Here is a 20,036-nt window from a genome sequence, read left to right on the forward strand (position 1 = left end):
AAAGTGCAAAAACGTGGATTCAGAGGAGCTATTGTGCGTCATGGCACCCACGCCCTTGTGCTGTGCTATCTCTACGGACACAACAACATGCACTTACTTCATAGGCAGAATGAGCCTGAGCCTGCGGAGTGCTGATGTCACTAGTTGCCGGGCTTCTTCTCAATGGAACGAAATAGATGAGTCACTGTCCATCCACCACAGGCTGTCACAACAACTCACAAGCCCCTTCATTTGACGCAACGAATTAAAGACGGGAAATGGTTCAAGCGGGCTACACATATTATTGTGTGGAATAAACATTTCAAAACATTCCAAAGAGCGACACTTTTCCAATATGTAGGCTATTTAAATTAATGTCAACTGTTAATGGAGTATCTATTGTACTCTAATCTACCACACAAGTGCTGTCAGCTAGTTTAAATTGCTGTCTGTCTCTTAATTAAATTGCTGTTGAGCTTCAGTCTGTTTTGTTTACCTCGACATGCCCTGCACGTGGGTAGAGAGGGATTACTGCGCGCTGTACGTCACAGGCTACGCGCTAAGGCAACAACAATAAACGAGATAGCGACATACTGTAGGCAGTTTATAATACACCGTTTTCTCCTCACTGTGCGTTTTTGTCAGTTTTAGAATCTCTCTCCACCCTTCAGCCACTAACCATGTCAGGCTCGTCGACTCCAGAGGACGCTTTGTACGGTAAGGGTTTTGGGGCGATGGATTTGGACGATGGATCGTTATTGGGTCAATGCAAAGTCGGGTCAATTCTGATTGATTTGTGCTGTAGTAACTGAAATGTTTATAAAAAGCCTTGTAACTGCCCTATGACGACTTTTTCTGTGTGTATACCCTAGGGATAAACTATGTTCAACTGTTTTTCTAGGCTAACATTTAAATAAATAATTCCAAGAGGGGTCCATCAGGAAAATAACATTATTGATGTATAAATTATTATGTTCATCCTCATTAGGCCTACAATACTTATTTTTAGTAACAATCAATTAATGATGCATGAACAGTGACCTCTTTCACCAGAATAAGTTTGTTTATCACATTTTAATTAATTAATGGACAACGTTTATTTATAATCATTATCCACGACATAATGCATGGTTAACGTGGACTTGTGAGAAAAATGGGCATGTTAGGGAGAGAAATGTAAGTATGCCATTTTGAAGTTATCATTGTTGCTGCCACTGACATGGTCATCTTGTAAACAGATTTCATGACTCACCTGTTTGCATATCACTAAGCCAATTAAGCCCAGGCGATTTACCTGAAGCTTATAGCTCACTGTACAGTTTGCTTATAGCCTCTACAGTGCATGGGGGGTGTTGTATAGCCTTCATAATATCACAACTGGGACATACACAAAGCTTCGGCACAACAACACATCTGTGCTTTGTTTTTCATGAACTAGGCCTATATTAACACACATAACATACACCTGATATGCACTACAGTACTTCTACGGAAGGATACTGGACTATTGACAGACATTGGATGCTGCTGCAGTGCAGCCTGGTCAAGGCCACAGAGAGAGAGAGAGAAGAGAGAGAGAGAGAGAGAGAGCGTGAGCAGGCTGGCAGCCAGTGGTTATGTCATAACTCTCTCTCTCATTCTGGGAGGAAAACTAGGGCAATGGCACAGTTTGCCCTCTGCCCTCCCTTCCCCCTCTCCACCCCCCTCTCCACTGTTGCTGTTTATATGATCTCTCACTTCCCTAAAGCAAATAATAAAGGGGACGAGACAAAAAGAGGGGATGGGAGGATGTGTTGATGAGGAGAGCAGGTGATGATGTTTGCATGCCTTGCATTCCATAGAGAGAAAGAGATAGAATGAGAGATGAGGAAATAGATGAGAATGAGACAGGAGAGGAAAGAGAGAATGAGACAGGAGAGGTGGCTAATCTCATACAGAAATAAGATCTTACATAAGCATTCTGTCAGGCTGTGTCTGTGGTTGTCCCTGTTTGTTTTTGTGTTAGTGTGTGTGTGGTTGTCCCTGTTTGTTTTTGTGTTAGTGTGTCTGTGGTTGTCCCTGTTTGTTTTTGTGTTAGTGTGTGTGTGGTTGTCCCTGTTTGGTTTTGTGTTAGTGTGTGTGTGGTTGTCCCTGTTTGTTTTTGTGTTAGTGTGTGTGTGGTTGTCCCTGTTTGTTGTGTGTGTTACACTCAAGCTAAACTAAGGACCAGGGGAAACACAACATTCATTGTTACAAATGCCCTTATGTCAGTAAGTCATTGGGTCTTGTCTAATACTATGTCAGGAATGGGATGTCCTGTCTGCTTAAAAATGCACTCTTGAACTTTTGTATAATTTCAGCCATTAGTTTTGAAAGTGATGCTCACAAGCCAAAAGTGGTTCCCGTTTTTTGTGTACTACGTCATCAAATTGCGTATGATATGTTACGTCCTACATATATATATTTTTTGCAATTCGTATGCTGAATGCCATTCGTACTATATGTTACCAATTTGTTGTGCTTAAGATCCTGGATTGCAACTTTAAAGGAGACAGAATACCTATGTCATGTCCAACAACAACAGCAACAACAACACAGACCTAAGGGTTTTACTAAAAAGCAGGATCAATGAGTTAGCCAGCAATGTTTGATAAACCATGAGAAATAACTGTTGATTTTCTGGTTCACTAACAAAGCTAAACGTATATATGTGTTGTTGTCAATTAGACCATGCCCATTTCAAGCTTATCTTTCCCCCAAAATAATTCTGAATATTTAGGCAAGTTGGCTGGCTAACTCGTCGATCCTGCTTTGTGGTAGCCCCTCTGCATTACGTGTCCTAACATTAGGCCATCTACTGTAATGATTGAGCAACAACAGACAATTACAATCTCTTTAGAGTCTGTCTATCTATTTTTTGTCTGTTCATGCTGTGTCATTCCACCTGCATGGCTGATAGGCTGATAGGCTGATAGGCAGTGTTGGTTTAGCCTTCTTCCTGGTTTAGCCTTCCAGAATTAGGCTTTAGTAAAGTTATTCTGGGGGATTTAATATGATTGAATAAGATTAACTGAAATGTAAACTATGGAATGATCCAGAATTAGCTCTTCTCTCAGTTGCAACATTACTGAGAGGTTGCAAAATTAACAGTACACATTACACTCACAGTTTTAGGGGAATAGAGACATTTCAAATGTCATTATGGCTATGTACAGTGTTAACAATGTACTTTAACAATGTAATAGTTAAAGTACAAAAGGGAAAATAAATAAACATAAATATGGGTTGCATTTACAATGGTTTTGTTCTTCACTGGTTGCCCTTTTCTTGTGGCAACTGGTCACAAATCTTGCTGCTGTGATGGCACACTGGTATTTCACCCAATAGATATGGGAGTTTATCACAATTTGGTTTGTTTTCAAATTCTTTGCGTATCTGTGTAATCTGAGGGAAATATATGTCTCTAATATGGTCAAACATTTGGCAGGAGGTTAGGAAGTGCAGCTCAGTTTCCACCTCATTTTGTTGGCAGTGTGCACATAGCCTGTCTTCTCTTGAGAGCCAGGTCTGCCTACGGCGGCCTTTCTCAATAGCAAGGCTATGCTCACTGAGTCTGTACATAGTCAAAGCTTTCCTTAAGTTTGGGTCAGTCACAGGTATTCTGCGATAGTGTACTCTCTGTTTAGGGCTAGATAGCATTCTAGTTTGCTCCGTTTTTTTGTTAATTCTTTCCAATGTGTCAAGTAATTCTCTTTTTGTTTTCTCATGATTTGGTTGGGTCTAATTGTGTTGCTGTCCTGGGGCTCTGTGGGGTGTGTATGTGATTGTGAACAAAGCCCCAGGACCTGCTTGCTTAGGGGACTCTTCTCCAGGTTCATCTCTCTGTAGATGATTGCTTTGTTAAGGAAGTTTTGGGAATCGCTTCCTTTTAGGTGGTTGTAGAATGTAACACCTCTTTTCTGGATTTTGATAATTATCGGGTATGGGCCTAATTCTGCTCTGCATGCATTATTTGCATTATGTTTTTGCAGAATTTTTGACTTACTGAGATTTACAGTCAGGGCCCAGGGCTGACAGAAACTGTGCAGAAAATCTAGATGCTGCTGTAGGCCCTTCTTGGTTGGGGACAGAAGCACCAGATCATCAGCCAACTGTAGACTTCAGATTCTAGTAGGGTGAGGCCGGGTGCTGCAGACTGTTCTAGTGCCCTCACCAATTCGTTGATATATATGTTGAAGAGGGTGGGGCTCAAGACGTATCCCTGTCTCACCCCACAGCCCTGTGGAAAGAAATGTGTGTGTTTTTTTTCCAATTTTACCTGCTCACTTGTTGTTTGTGTACATGGATTTTATAATGTCATATGTTTTCCACCCAACACCACTTTCCATCGATTTATATAGCAGACCCTAATGCCAAACTGAGTCAAAATCTTTTCTGAAATCGACAAAGCATGAGACCACTTTGCCTTTGTTTATTTTGTTTTCGCTGAGGAAATGTATGAGTCTGCTGTTAGTGATAATGTAGAGGATTCTCCCAAGGTTGCTGTTGATGCATATCCCACGGTAGTTATTGGGGTCAAATTTGTCTCCACTTTTGTGGATCGGGGTGTGATCAGTCCTTGATTCCAAATATTGGGGAAGATGCCAGAGCTGAGGATGATGTTAAATAGTTTAAGTATAGCCAATTTGTGGTCTAAATATTTTATCATTTCATTTAGGATACCATTAACAATACAGGCCTTTTGGGTTTGAGAGTTTGTATTTTGACCTGTAGCTCATTCAATGTAATTGGAGAATCCAGTGGGTTCTGGTAGTCTTTAATAGCTGATTCTAAGATTTGCAATTGATCATGTATATGTTTTTGCTGTTTGTTCTTTGTTATAGAGCCTAAAAGATTGGAAAAGTGGTTTATCCATACATCTCCATTTTGGATAGATAACACTTTGTGTTATTGTTTGTTTAGTGTGTTCCAATTTTCCCAGAAATGGTTTGTTTAGATTCTATGGATTCTTCAATTACATTGAGCAAATTTCTGATGTGCTGTTCCTTCTTGTCTCTCTCTCTTGTCGTCCCCCCCCCACCCCACCCACCCCCACCCACCCACACACACACACAGGCTCGTGGGTGGAGCTGGAGGAGCTAATATCAGCAGTGAGCAGCAGGGATAGTCTGACAGGACAACAACAGGACACAGCCTCCTGGGCCCTGCAGGGGGAGCTAGAGAGGATCCTGCTGGAGGCACAGCTTGAGTGTGAGAGGAGTAAAGACAGGTCAGTACCCTACACCAACAAACATCTGTGTGTGTGTGTGTGTGTGTGTGTGTGTGTGTGTGTGTGTGTGTGTGTGTGTGTGTGTGTGTGTGTGTGTGTGTGTGTGTGTGTGTGTGTGTGTGTGTGTGTGTGTGTGTGTGTGTGTGTGTGTGTGTGTGGTGTGTGTGTGTGTGTGTGTGCGCAAGTGTGTGTGTGTGTGTGTGTGCATACATGGATGTCTGTTGTTACTGAGAAGTCCTGTTGACCTGCTCTCTATGTTCAGTCCTCCCCTGGTGGTGACTCCTCCGCAGACCACTGCTTCCCCTCCCCACAGTGAAGGCAGCAGCAGTACAGACTGTGTTACCATACAGGTACGAAACACACACACGCACATAACACTCAAATTATATATTTTACTGTAGCAGTAGCAATCCTTTGCTATTAGATAGCTCTAACACCACACAAGTCAGTGTTATCAAATAAAATAAATACACCAATTATTTGTCACATGCTTTGCAAACAATAGGTGTAGACTAACAGTGGAATTGTTACTTATGGGCCCTTCTCAACAGAGAAAGAAGCTGTTCAGGGTCCTGTTGGTTCCAGACTTGGTGCATTGGTAACACTTGCTGTGCAGTAGCAGAGAGAACAGTCTGACTTGGGTGGCTGGAGTCTTTGACAATTTTAAGGGCCTTCTTCTGACACCCCCTGGTAGAGAGGTCCTGGTTGGCAGGGAGCTTGGCCCCATTAATGTACTGGGCTGTACTCACTACCCTCTGTAGCGCATTGCGTCGGATGCCAAGCAGTTGCAGGGAGCTTGGCCCCATTGATGTACTGGGCTGTACGCACTACCCTCTGTAGCGCATTGCGTCGGATGCCAAGCAGTTGCAAGGATGCAGCCAGTCAAGATGCTCTCAATGGTGCAGCTATAGAACCCAAGCCCAAGCCAAATCTTTTCACCCTGTTGGTGTGTGTGGACCATGATAGATCCTTATTGATGTGGACACAGAGGAACTTGAAGCTCTCAATCCGCCCCACTACAGCCACGTTGATGTGAATGGGGGCGTGCTCAGCCCTCCATTTCCTGTAGGTCCTTTGTCTTGCTGACGTTGAGGGAGAGGTTGTTGTTCTTTGCAACTCACTGCCTCTCTGACCTCCTCCCTATCGGCCTACCACCATTGTGTCGTCGGCAAACTTAATGATGGTGTTGGATTCGTGCGTGGCCATGCAGTCGTGGGTGAAAAGGGAGTACAGGAGGGGACTAAGCACGCAACCCTTAGGGGCCCCATATTGAGGGTCAGCGTGGCGGATGTGTTGTTGCCTTCCCTCACCACCTGTTTGCGGCCCATCAGGAAGTCCAGGATCCAGTTGCTCTGAGTATGCGTCCTGGTAATCCATCTGGCCCTGCAGCCCTGTGAATGTTAACCTGTTTGCAGGTCTTACGCACATTGGCTACGGAGAGCATGATCACACACTCGTCCAGAACAGCTGGTGCTCTCATGCATGGTGCAGTGTTGCTTGCCTCTAAGCGGTGCATAGAAGGCATTTAGCTCGTCTGGAAGGCATGCGTCCCTGGGCAGCTCGTGGCTGGGTTTCCGTGATAGTTTCTTATCCGTGATAGTTAGCAAGCCCCGCCACATCCGATGAGCGCCAGAGCCGGTGTGGTAGGATTTGATCTTAGTCCTGTATTGACGTGAATGCCTGTTTGATGTTTCGTCGGAGGGCGTAGTGTTATTTCTTATAAGCGTCCGGATTAGTGTCCCACTTCTTGAGAACAGCAGCTCTAGCCTTTAGCTCAGTGCGGATGTTGCCTGTAATCCATGGCTTCTGGTTGGGATATGTACATGCAGTCACTGTGGGGACGACGTCATCGATTGCCTTATTAATGATGCTGGTGACTGATGTGGTGTACTCATCAATGCCATTGGATGAATCCCGGAACATATCCTAGCCTGTGCTAGCGAAACAGTCCTGTAGCCTAGCATCAACTTCATCTGACCACTTCCGTATTGAGGATAGTCTTGAACGGAGCTCGTCCAGTTTGTTCCCCAGTGATTGTACGTTCTCCAATAGAAGGAGGGTAGAGGTGGTTTATGTACTCGCCAACGTAGTTTCGTCAGGGTGCCCGCACGTCGGCCTCTCTTACGACACCTTTTTCGAGTTTCGGGGATTAGGGCCTAGTCTGGGGTCAGCAGTATGTCCTGCGCCTCCGCCTCATTGACGTGGAAATCTTCATCCAAATCGATGTTAGTGATAGCTGTTCTGATGTATAGTAGCTATTTTCGGTCATAGGAAATGATGGCGGAAACATTATGTACAACAAAGTTAATATTAGCACCAAAAAAAAACAGAAAATAGCAGAATTTGTCAGGAGCCCGGTAAAACGGCTGCTATACATTGCAGCTCCATTCTTAATCAAAACATGATGGCAAATGCAATGATAATTGACATTTAACTTTCCCTCTCTTCTCTTTACCTCTCTCTTCCTCCCCCTCTCCATCTCAGTCCGAAGAAGAAGGGGAGAGGAGGCTCATTTCCGAGTGGGTATGGGACTGGTCCAGTCGGCCCGAGAACCTTCCACCAAAGTAAGAACCAAATTGATTCTCATTCTAATTCGTTCTAATTCCATTTACCTTACATTGACCATGTCTCAGTGAATCATTTCACCCCTAGTTTCATGTTTAGGCCATCATTGTACATAAGAATTTGTTCTTATTAACTGACTTGCCTAGTTAAATAAAGGTTAAATAAAATAAACATAAAATAAACATTAATTTACACACGTACTTGGCTGCCTATAACAAGCACTGACTCGTGAGGAGCCTGTAGATGTGCTGTAGGGAATGTAGTCATAATATTTTATACATAATGAATGAAATCTTGTACAGTAACATTGAAACATGACAGATATCTCTCTGTTACACCTAAACATGACAGATGATAGTTTCATTTCCTTTTTACACTAATGTACATGAATGTATGTTTCTTCTCGTGTTATGGAGCTATTGAACAGCTCACAGGCTTTTCTTGAAATATTCTAACTGAGAAGATATGAGAACTAGAATTTCTCCTGAGAAATCTCCTTTTATCTTGAGGAACAAAGCATGTTTTCTTCTCTCCTTCTCTTTCTCTCTATGTTCCCCTTTCTCCATCTCTTTCTTTCTTCATCTTCCTTTGTCTCCCTTTCTCCCTCCCCCTCTCTCCCTCGCTTTTTTCCTCCCTCTCTCTCGATTCTGCTTTATGCCTCTCTTGCACTCAGGGAGTTTGTGTTCCAACACCCGAAGCAGCAGTCGGGCTCCCTGAGCGTAAGGAAGAGTGAGGTGATGAAAAGAGGCCTGTTCTCCTCTGACGTCCTCATGATCCTCATCCCCTCACTGCTTGCCTCGCACCTGCTCACACTGGGAATAGGGTAAGACACACACACACACACACACACACACACACACACACACACACACACATGGTATATCTTATGTTCTGTAATGAGATGCAGGTTGTCTTAGTAATGATAATGTAGTAACCTACTATATGACCACCAGCACCTGATGCTTTTTATTATAGATCTCTTTCCTAATGGCAGCATTCTGTTTTTATACAACAAGGAGGTAAATGTGCATCCTTCATTATTAGCAGTATATTTCTCTCTCCCTTCGCAGGATCTACATAGGGAAGCGATTGGCTGCCTCCACAACTAGCACTCTGTGACGTGCTTCCGGGCAGCGCTCCCATTCGCTGACGGCAGACCAATAGGATCTCAGCCCTCGCCACAGTACACTTGTTGCCCTTTCTCCCTGTCATGCGGCAACTTTCTTTACCACTGTCTCTCTGTCTGTCTGTCTGTCTGTCCACCATAACTTTGTGTGTCTGTCCGTCAGTCATCCAGCATCTCTGAATCTGTGATTGTCCCAGGGCCAGAGCGTGTCTGTTTGTCTCTCTCTGTGTGTGTGTGTGTGTGTGTGTGTGTGTGTCAGGGCAGGACTGTTGATACTCTACGGACATTGTGTCAATGACTCAGACTGAGGTCACTTTTACTCTCCCAGCAGAGTAACACTGATCTCAATTAACTAACAGAGAGAAACGAGTGATAAGACCGAGAGAGAGAATGGAGAGAGAAAGAAAGAGAATAACACCCAGATAAATCCCCATTGAAGGTGTTAGCGGGGTGTTGAAGAAATCGGGTATATAGCCCAATGATTGCCCAAATAAAAAACAGAATCTAATCCTGGTGAAAGAAAGAGGTCACCAACAGAGCCATATACAGGCAGTATATGCCTATATGACTCTGGTCACCAATATTATGTGTCAGACAAGCCAGAACTGTGATGAGCCCAGGTGATTTGTATTAGGTTGAGGAATGGTTTGTTTCATGTTCTTAGGTGTTTATGACCACAAAAGTGGCTCTGGTTTTGCACTTTGTCCTATATAACCACCTGACTGTTTGAACTCTGAACTATTTGAATGACTATAACCCCATTAAACCTCATTTGTCACACGTGTCCGTGATCCATTTGTCTATCTTACTCCATCTTTCCTTCTCTATTCACTTTTGTGTTTAGACATTCATTTTATTTGAGATCGTATTATTTATTTTATAAATGGTATAAGTGTGTTTTAGATCTTATTATTTATTTTATAAATGGTATAAGTGCTCGAGAGCTATGACATAATAAGAGATATATCAAAACTAAGACATCCTCATTTAACTATTTGTCTGGGTTGTTTATGTGATGCCATTGTTTAACTGAAATAGATTCTCATTTAGCCATATAAGAGTGGAAAGAAGGGCTAACAGGCTGTTTCAGTAATGTGAGTCATTTATCTGTACCGTAAACTACAACATCTGCTGGCCATATAAGAGCTTTTACATGGGAGATGAATCATTGCATATCAACGTGTTTACCTAATAAGTTCACCTTGCTAACAGTATTACTTGTGTGTGTTGAGATAGATCCAGCCACAGTTAGCTACCATCTCACGCATCGGGCTGAAGGTTTTACAGGAATGTAGTGACATCATCAACACCAGTCTGTTTTTTTTCAACCCCCCTGACATCACTTCTGACCTTAACCCTTTTATTTTTTTTTACAAGCGTGCGCTGACATGTAATCAGTCCTTTTACACTTGCAGCTTTGACAACAACAAAAAACGCGCACAGTGTTCTTGCTAGTATCACTGCTCTTTATTAAGCTTTACGTATCGGCCTCAAGGCCTTCGTCAGCTTTCCCATGAAACAAACACCAACCATGTGCACCGCATGTCCCTTATCCCTGTTGAACATCATATATAAAGTAACAGGGCTGGGTTCGGCCGGGGGAGCGGAGTGCTATTTTACTGCATTGGGTAAATTGCCCCCATTTGTTAGGAGCCCTGGCCCAAGTAAATGGCTTTTTCATCCACTAGCAGGATGTTTGATGTGAAAGCTCCTGCTGTGCTCACACTGCTAGCCCAAACACACCGAGCTGACTGTGCAACCCTATAAGGGTCGCTCCACCAATTTGGTGCCTTTCGAGAAGTGTAACTTGGTTAAAAAAAACTACGTTGATTGCACCTAATTTGTACCTTCTGTCATAAAGAGCACATGTTCAAAAAATATATGTTTTCCCATCTCCAGTGGTCAACCTCTGTAAGTCTAAGCCGTTGGGTTCTAAGCTAACATAACAGAATTATTTTAAGATGGTCATACTATGGATCATTTAGCCGTTTGATTTTAAGAAACAACGTTTTGAAGTGTTTGTCCTATATCTAGGAGACATAAGATAGCTCAGGAAATAATTAGATTTTTTTTCTCTCACATATTTAAACCCTTTTCCTGGGTAGGCACAAAAACTACCTTCATTCTTCCATTCATTTATTAAAACCGGTTACCCCCAGACAAATCCCGTGACACTGGTGGACGTCGTAGAGCGAAACGGAGACCATCGTTTTTGTGACGCTACCGACGTTTTCGTGACTCAAAGCAACAAAATAACTAGGGCTTTACAATGATGGTGAAAACGTGGAGAAAGGAAAGGGTTAAGTGTGTTCAAATCTTCCTAGAAGTCACAGAGGGTGCACGGAGGGACATGACAAAATTTGGAATTTTTGTCTTTATTCATATAAAAAAATCTGATTTTATTGAATTCTCCATGTGGTCTATATTAAAGTTATTAAAGGGCATAATTTAATAAAACAGGCTTTTAAAATTCAATATTGGTGCACAATATCTACCTAAACTCAGCAAAAAAAGAAACGCCCTCTCACTGTCAACTCTGTTTATTTTCAGCAAACTTAACATGTGTAAATATTTGAATGAACATAACATGAGATATAAACTGAACAAGTTCCACAGACATGTGACTAACAGAAATGGAATAATGTTCCTCTGAGCAAAGCGGGGTGGGGGGGGGGGTCAAAATCAAAAGTAACAGTCAGTATCTGGTGTGGCCACCAGCTGCATTAAGTACTGCAGTGCATCTCTTCCTCATGGACTGCACCAGATTTGCCAGTTCTTGCTGTGAGATGTTACCCCACTCTTCCACCAAGGCATTTGCAAGTTCCCGGACATTTCTGAGGGGAATGGTCCTAGCCCTCACCCTCCGATCCAACACGTCCCAGATGTGCTCAATGGGATTGAGATCCAGGCTCATTGCTGGCCATGGCAGAACACTGACATTCCTGTCTTGCAGGAAATCACTCACAGAACAAGCAGTATGGCTGGTGGCATTGTCATGGAGGGTCATGTCAGGATGAGCCTGCAGGAAGGGTGCCATATGAGGGAGGAGGATGTCTTCCCTGTAACGCACAGCGTTGAGATTGCCTGCAATGACAACAAGCTCAGTCCGATGATGCTGTGACACACTGCCCCAGACCATGACGGACCCTCCACCTCCAAATCGATCTCGCTCCAGAGTACAGGCCTTGGTGTAACGCTCAGTCCTTCGATGTTAAACGCAAATCTGACCTCACCCCTGGTGAGACAAAACCGCGACTCGTCAGTGAAGAGCACTTTTTGCCAGGCCTGTCTGGTCCAGCGACGGTGGGTTTGTGCCCATAGGCGACGTTGTTGCCGGTGATGTCTGGTGAGGACCTGCCTTACAACAGGCCTACAAGCCCTCAGTCCAGCCTCTCTCAGCCTATTGCTGACAGTCTGGGCACTGATGGAGGGATTGTGCGTTCTTGGTGTAACTCGGGCAGTTGTTGTTGCCATCCTGTACCTGTCCCGCAGGTGTGATGTTCGGATGTATTGCTCCTGTGCAGATGTTGTTACACGTGGTCTGCCACTGCGAGGACGATCAGCTGTCTGTCCTGTCTCCCTGTAGCACTGTCTTAGGCGTCTCACAGTACGGACGTTGCAATTTATTGCCCTGGCCACATCTGCAGTCCTCATGCCTCCTTGCAGCATGCTTAAGGCACGTTCACAAAGATGAGCAGGGACCCTGGGCATCTTTACTTTGGTGTTTTTCCAGTCAGTAGAAAGGCCTCTTTAGTGTCCTAAGTTTTCATAACTGTGACCTTAATTGCCTACTGTCTGTAAGCTGTTAGTGTCTTAACGACGGTTCCACAGGTGCATGTTCATTACTTGTTTATGGTTCATTGAACAAGCACGGGAAACAGTATTTAAACCCTTTACAATGAAGATCTATGAAGTTATTTATTTTTAAAATATCAGGGATGCAAAGTCACTCTTTTTGTGGAATGACCCACATACTGTACACATACTGTTGTTGGAAGAGCACAAAAACACCTGGTTTCCATTCTCAAGCACACACACACACACACACACACACACACACACACACACACACACACACACACACACACACACACACACACACACACACACACACACACACACACACACACACACACACGAACACACATGGCATATCTTATGTTCTGTACTGCACCGTTTTTACACAACCTGCATTAAAGAACAAGCGCTGTATGGAGAAAATAAACCTTTCTCAGGAATGCTGTATATTGTTTACAATCCCACTAGGTTGATTGTAATTGGTCAATCTGGGTTAGGTCATGTTCTAATTACGGTTTTAGAGCACTGGTGGTTTTGAATGGTAGATCTAAGCAGATTCTTCTACAGTGATCCACCCTGTCCCCCTCTCACCCTAAACCAGTTCACACAGTAGGTACCTGGCTCTCACAGGTTGTGCAGAGAGACCCAATCTACCGTAACCCCTTACCCACCCCACCCCCTCCCTACCCCCACCCACCCCCATCCCACTACAAATACACAGCCCATTTCAGTAAAGACTGTAGCCTTCTCCATAGCAGGGGGCAGTGTGTGGCCCTCCTAAGAGAGTTTGTTCCCAGTTTGCATACATTTAAAATCAAACAATCTAGTCTTAAAAATAAAGTATGAAACCTCTACTTCACACCTAATGCCTCCAGACATAATCGGAGCCTAATAACAAACATTGGTGTATGGTGAGTGTAAAGGAACCTGTCATATTTCAGTCTCTGGATGAGCTTTCTGTGAGGAGAGGAGAAGCTTCACAGAGACCAGGGCCAATATTAAAAAAGCATCTGAGAGTAGGAGTGCTGATCTAGGATCAGGTCCCCCACTGTCAATATAAACATATTCATTATGCTCCAAAAAAGGCCAAACGGATCCTAAATCAGCACTCCTACTCAAAGATTTAGTGAATATGGACCCAGAATACCGAGGCCTGAACAGAGGAAGGCAGCTACAGTTGGCTGGAAGAAATTTGTTCATTTCCTGCAACTGCACTTCAGAGAGAAACTGTAAAAGGCATACCACTGCTGGCTTGCTTCTTAAGCTAAGCAGGGTTGGTCCTGGTGCACGATATCTAAGGAAGTCTCTAGGTTTTGCTCACCTGAGGTTGAGTATCACATGATAAGGTGTAGACCACACTAAATACCTAGAGAGTTTTCATCTATATTCTTCGTAGCTGTCTATTTCCCACCACAAACCGATGCTGGCACTAAGACCGCACTCAATGAGCTGAATACGGCCATAAGCAAACAGGAAAATGCTCATACAGAGGCAGTGGTCCTAGTGGCCGGGGACTTTAATGCAGTAAAACTTAAATCCGTTTTTACCAAATTTCTACCAGCATGTTAAATGTGCAACCAGAGGGGAAAAAACTTTACTCCACACACAGAGACGCGTACAAAGCCTTCCCTCGCCCTTCATTTGGCAAACCTGACCATAATTCTATCCTCCTGATTCCTGCTTACAGGCTAAAATTAATGCAGGAAGCACCAGTGACTTGGTAAAAAAAAAGGGTCTGATGAAGCAGATGCTAAGCTACAGGACTGATTTGCTAGGACAGACTGGAATATGTTCCGGGATTCTTCCGATGGCATTGAGGAGTACACCACATCAGTCACTGGCTTCATCATTAAGAGCATCGGTGATGTCGTCCCCACAGCGACTGTACGTACATACCTCAACCAGAAGCCATGGATTACAGGCAACATCCGCACTGAACTAAAGGGTAGAGCTGATGCTTTCAAGGAGCGGGACTCTAACCCGGAAGCTTATAAGAAATCCTGCTATACCCTCTGACGAAACATCAAACAGGCAAAGCATCAATACAGGACTAAGATCGAATCGTATTACACCGGCTCCGATGCTCGTCGGATGTGGCAGGGCTTGTAAACTATTAGAGACTACAAAGGGAAGTACAGCCAAGAGCTGCCCACTTAACACGAGCTTACCAGATGAGCTAAAATAGTTCTATGCTCGCTTCGAGGCAATTAACATTGAAACATGCATGAGAGCATCAGCTGTTCCGGACAACTGTGGGATCACGCTCTCCGCATCCAATGTGAGTAAGACCTTTAAACAGGTCAACATTCACAAGGCCAGACGGATTCCAGGATGTGTACACCGAGCATGTTCTGACCAACTGGCAAGTGTCTTCACTGACATTTTCAAACTCTCCCTGTCTGTAATATCAACATGTTTCAAGCAGACCACCATAGTCCCTGTGCCCAAGAACACTAAGGTAACCTGCCTAAATGACTACCGACCCATAGCACTCACATCTGTAGCCATGAAGTGCTTTGAAAGGGTGGTCATGTCTCACATCAACACCATTATCCCAGAAACCCTAGACCCACTCCAATTTGCATACCGCCCCAACAGATCCACAGATGATGCAATCTATATTGCACTCCACACTGCCCTTTCACACCTGGACAAAAGGAACACCTATGTGAGAATGCCATTTATTGACTAGAGCTCAGCGTTCAACATCAAAGCTCATCACTAAGCTAAGGACCCTGGGACTAAACACCTCCCTCTCCAACTGAATCCTGGACTTCCTGACGGGCCGCCCCCAGGTGGTAAGTGTAGACATCCGCCATGCTGATCCTCATAACGGGGGCCCCTCAGCGGTGCGTGTTCAGTCCCCTCCTGTGCTCCTTGTTCACTCATGACTGCACGGCCGGGCACGACTCCAACATGATCATTAAGTTTGCAGATGACACAACAGGGGTATGCCTGATCACCGACAAAGATGAGACAGCATTTAGGGCGGAGGTCAGAGACCTGACCGTGTGGTGCGAGGACAACAGCCTTTCCCACATCGTGATCAAGACAAAGGAGATGACTGTGGATTACAGGAAAAGGAGGACCAAGCACGCCCCCATTCTCATCGACAGGGCTGTAGTGGAGCAGGTTGAGAGCTTCAATCAATCAATCAAATGTATTTATGAAGCCCTTCTTACATCAGCTGATATCTCAAAGTGCTGTACAGAAACCCAGCCTAAAACCCCAAACAGCAAGCAATGCAGGTGAAGAAGCACGGTGTCTAGGAAAAACTCCATAGAAAGGCCAGAACCTAGGAAGAAACATAGAGAGGAACCAGGCTATGAAGGGTGGCCAGTCCTCTTCTGGCTGTACCGGGTGGAGATTATAACAGAACATTGCCAAGATGTTCAAATGTTCATAGATGACCAGCAGGGTCAAATAATAATAATCACAGTGTTTGTAGAGGGTGCAACAGGTCAGCACCTCAAGAGGAAATGTCAGTTGGCTTTTCATAGCCGATCATTCAGAGTATCTCTACTGCTCCTGCTGTCTCTAGAGAGTTGAAAACAGCAGGTCTGGGACAGGTAGCACGTTTGGTGAACAGGTCAGGGATCCTTAGCCGCAGGCAGAACAGTTGAAACTGGAGCAGCAGCACAACCAGGTGGACTGGGGACAGCAAGGAGTCATCAGGCCAGGTAGTCTTGAAGAATGGTCCTAGGGCTCAGGTCCTCCGAGAGAGAGAAAGAAAGAAAGAAAGTAAGAAAGAGAAAGAGAGAGAATAAGAGAGAGCATACTTAAATTCACACAGGACACCCGATAAGACAGGAGAAATACTCCAGATATAACAGACTGACCCTAGCCCCCAGACACATAAACTATTGCAGCATAAATACTGGAGGCTGAGACGGGAGGGGTCGGGAGACACTGTGGCCACGTCCGACGATACCCCCAGACAGGGCCAAACAGGCAGTATATAACCCCACCTACTTTGCCAAAGCACAGCCGCCACACCACTAGAGAGATATCTTCAACCACCAACTTACCATCCTGAGACAAGCCCGAGTATAGCCCACAAAGATCTCCCCCACAGCATAAGCCCAAGGGGGAGCGACAACCCGGACAATAAGATCACGTCAGTGACTCAACCCACTCAAGTGACACACCCCTCCTAGGGACAGCATGGAAGAGCACCAGTAAGCAAGTGACTCAGTCCTTGTAATAGGGTTTGAGGCAGACAATCCCAGTTGGGAGAGGGTTTACCGGCCAGGCAGAGACAGCAAGGGCGGTTCATTGCTCCAGTGCCTTTCCGTTCACCTTCACACTGCTGGGCCAGACTACACTCAATCATAGGACCTACTGAAGAGATGAGTCTTCAATAAAGACTTAAAGGTCAAGACTGAGTCTACGTCTCTCACATGGATAGCCTCTATAGGAGAAAGCCCTGCCTCCAGCTGTTTGCTTAGAAATTCTAGGGACAGTAAGGAGGCCTGCGTCTTCTGACCGTAGCGTACATGTAGGTATGTATGGCAGGACCAAATCGTAAAGATACCTAGAAGCAAGCCCATGTAATGCTTTGTAGGTTAGCAGTAAAACCTTGAAATCAGGCCCACTTGCCTTAACAGGAAGCCAGTGTAGAGAGGCTAGCACTGCAGCAATATGATAAAATTTTTGGGGTTCTAGTCAAGATACTAGCAGCCGCGTTTAGCACTAACTGAAGTTTATTTAGTCCTTTATCCGGGTAGCCGGAAAGTAGAGCTTTGAAGTAGTCTAACCTAGAAGTGACAAAAGCATGGATACTTTTTTCTGCATAATTTTTGGACAGAAAGTTTCCTAATGTTGCAATGTTACGTAGATGGAAAAAAATCTGGCCTTGAAACAGTCTTGATATGTTCGTCAAAAGAGAGATCAGGGTCCAGAGTAACGCCGAGGCCCTTCACAGTTTTATTTGAGATGACTGTACAACCATCAAGATGAATTGTCAGATTCAACAGAAGATCTCTTTGTTTCTTGGGACCTAGAACTAGCATCTCTGTTTTGTCTGAGTTTAAAAGTAGAACATTTGTCGCCATCCACTTCCTTATGTCTGAAACACAGGGCTCCAGGGAGGTCAATTTTGGGGCTTCACCATGTTTCATCGAAATGTACAGCTGTGTGTTGTATGCATAGCAGTGAAAGTTAACATTATTTTACCCGAATGACAACACCAAGAGGTAAAATATATTGTGAAAACAATAGTGGTGCTAAAACGGAGCCTTGAGGAACACCGAAATTTACAGTTGATTTGTCAGAGGACAAACCATCAAACCATCTAAACTGATATCTTTCCGACAGATAAGATCTAAACCAGGCCAGAACTTGTCCGTGTAGACCAATTTGGGTTTCCAATCTCTACAAAAAAATGTGGTGATCAATGGTATCAAAAGCAGCACTAAGGTCTAGGAGCACGAGGACAGATGCAGAGCCTCGGTCTGACGCCATTAAAAGGTCATTTACCTCCACAGGTGCAGTCTCAGTGCTATGATGGGGTCTAAAACCAGACTGAAGTGTTTCGTATACATTGTTTGTCTTCAGGAAGGCAGTGAGTTGCCGCGCAACAGCTTTTTCAAAATGTTTTGAGATAAATGGGAGATATATCGGCCAATCGTTATATTTTCTGGAACAAGGTTTGGCTTTTTCAAGAGAGGCTTTTTTACTGCCACTTTTAGTGAGTTTGGTACACATCCTGTGGATTGTGAGCCGTTGAGTATGTTTAACATAGGAGGGCCAAGCACAGGAAGCAGCTCTTTCAGTAGTTTAGTTGGGATAGGGTCCATTATGCAGCTTGAAGGTTTAGAGGCCATGATTATTTTCATCAATGTGTCAAGAGAGAGTATTAAAAAACTTGAGTGTCTCCCTTGATCCTAGGTCCTGGCAGAATTGTGCAGGCTCAGGACAACTGAGCTTTGGAGGAATACGCAGATTTAAAGAGGAGTCTTTAATTTGCTTTCTAATGAGCAGTTCATGAATTTATATCTGCTGAAGTGAAAGCCATCCTCGGCTTGGGGAATACTGCCTTTAGTTAGCTTTGCGACAGTATCAATAATACATTTTGGATTGTTCTTAATTTCCTCAATTAAGTTGGAAAAATTGATGATCGAGCAGCAGTGATGGATCTTCGAAACTGCACGGTACTGTCTTTCCAAGCTAGTCAGAAGACTTCCAGTTTGGTGTAGCGCCATTTCCGTTCCAATTTTCTGGAAGCTTGCTTCAGAGCTCCGGTATTTTCTGCATACCAGGGAGCTAGTTTCTTATGACAATTGTTTTCGACTGCATTTAGGGTATTACGCAAGGTTAAATTGAGTTCCTCAGTTAGGTGGTCCTTGGTTGGGGTCTGAGAAGATGATTTGTTGCGATTGCAAACGTAATACAATGGTGGTCCGATAGTCTAGGATTATGAGGAAAAACATTAAGATCCACAACATTTATTCCACGGGACAAAACTAGGTCCAGAGTGTGACTGTGAGTAGGTCTGGAGACATGTTGGACAAAACCCACTGAGTTGATGATGGCTCCGAAAGCCTTTTGGAGTGGGTCTGTGGACTTTTCCATGTGAATATTAAAGTCACCAAAAATGTGAAAATTATCTTCCATGACTGCAAGGTTCGATAGGAAATCAGGGAACTCAGTGAGGAACGCTGTACACAAAAATACCCCCATAAAGAAAATGAGAATTAAAAACAGGTTCAGCCCCTGGTTCAAACGTGATCTTGCAGAGTTACTCCATCTCAAGACTTGCATTGGGCGAAAGGCATACTCAGGCTGACTGGCTCTTGTTCAGATAATTTAGAAATAAGTGCACTCGGGCTATCCGGAAGGCCAAAGTTAGTTACTTTAACACGGCTCTCCTTTCTGGGGAGGTTCCCATTGCTTGAAAGGCAGCCATGGTTCGTCCTTTATTGAAAGGGGGAGATCAAGCTGATCCTAACTGTTATAGGTCTATTTATTTTTTTGCCCTGTTTATCAAAAGTGTTGGAAAAACTTGTCAATAATCAACTGACTGGCTTTCTTGATGTCTGTAGTATTCTCTCGGGTATACAATCTGGTTTCCACTCAGGTTATGGATGTGTCACTGCAACCTTAAAGGTCCTCAATGATGTCCATTGCCCTTGAATCTAAGCAATGTTGCGCTGCTATTTTTATTGACTTGGCCAAAGCTTTTGATACGGTAGACCATTCCAATCTTGTGGGCCGGCTAAGGAATATTGGTTTCTCTGAGGGGCCTTTAGCCTGGTTTGCTAACTAGCTCTCTCAAAGAGTGCAATGTATATAGTCAGAACATATACTGTCTCAGCCACT

The 20,036-nt window shown here is 44.1% G+C and overlaps 1 protein-coding gene across 1 annotated transcript; it reads left to right on the forward strand.

Annotated features, from left to right (window-relative positions):
• The first annotated feature begins 476 nt into the window (after positions 1-476).
• Positions 477-9,702, forward strand: zgc:73226 (uncharacterized protein LOC402792 homolog). Its single transcript, XM_055875024.1, has 6 exons — positions 477-696; positions 5,074-5,227; positions 5,490-5,577; positions 7,712-7,791; positions 8,466-8,615; positions 8,863-9,702. Exons 1-6 carry the CDS (start codon positions 660-662, stop codon positions 8,909-8,911), a joined length of 558 nt encoding a protein of 185 aa, XP_055730999.1. The 5' UTR covers positions 477-659; the 3' UTR covers positions 8,912-9,702.
• Positions 9,703-20,036: the final 10,334 nt, after the last annotated feature.

The sequence above is a fragment of the Salvelinus fontinalis genome, chromosome 21 (genome assembly GCF_029448725.1).
Source record: "Salvelinus fontinalis isolate EN_2023a chromosome 21, ASM2944872v1, whole genome shotgun sequence".
NCBI classification, from domain to species: Eukaryota; Metazoa; Chordata; class Actinopteri; order Salmoniformes; family Salmonidae; genus Salvelinus; species Salvelinus fontinalis.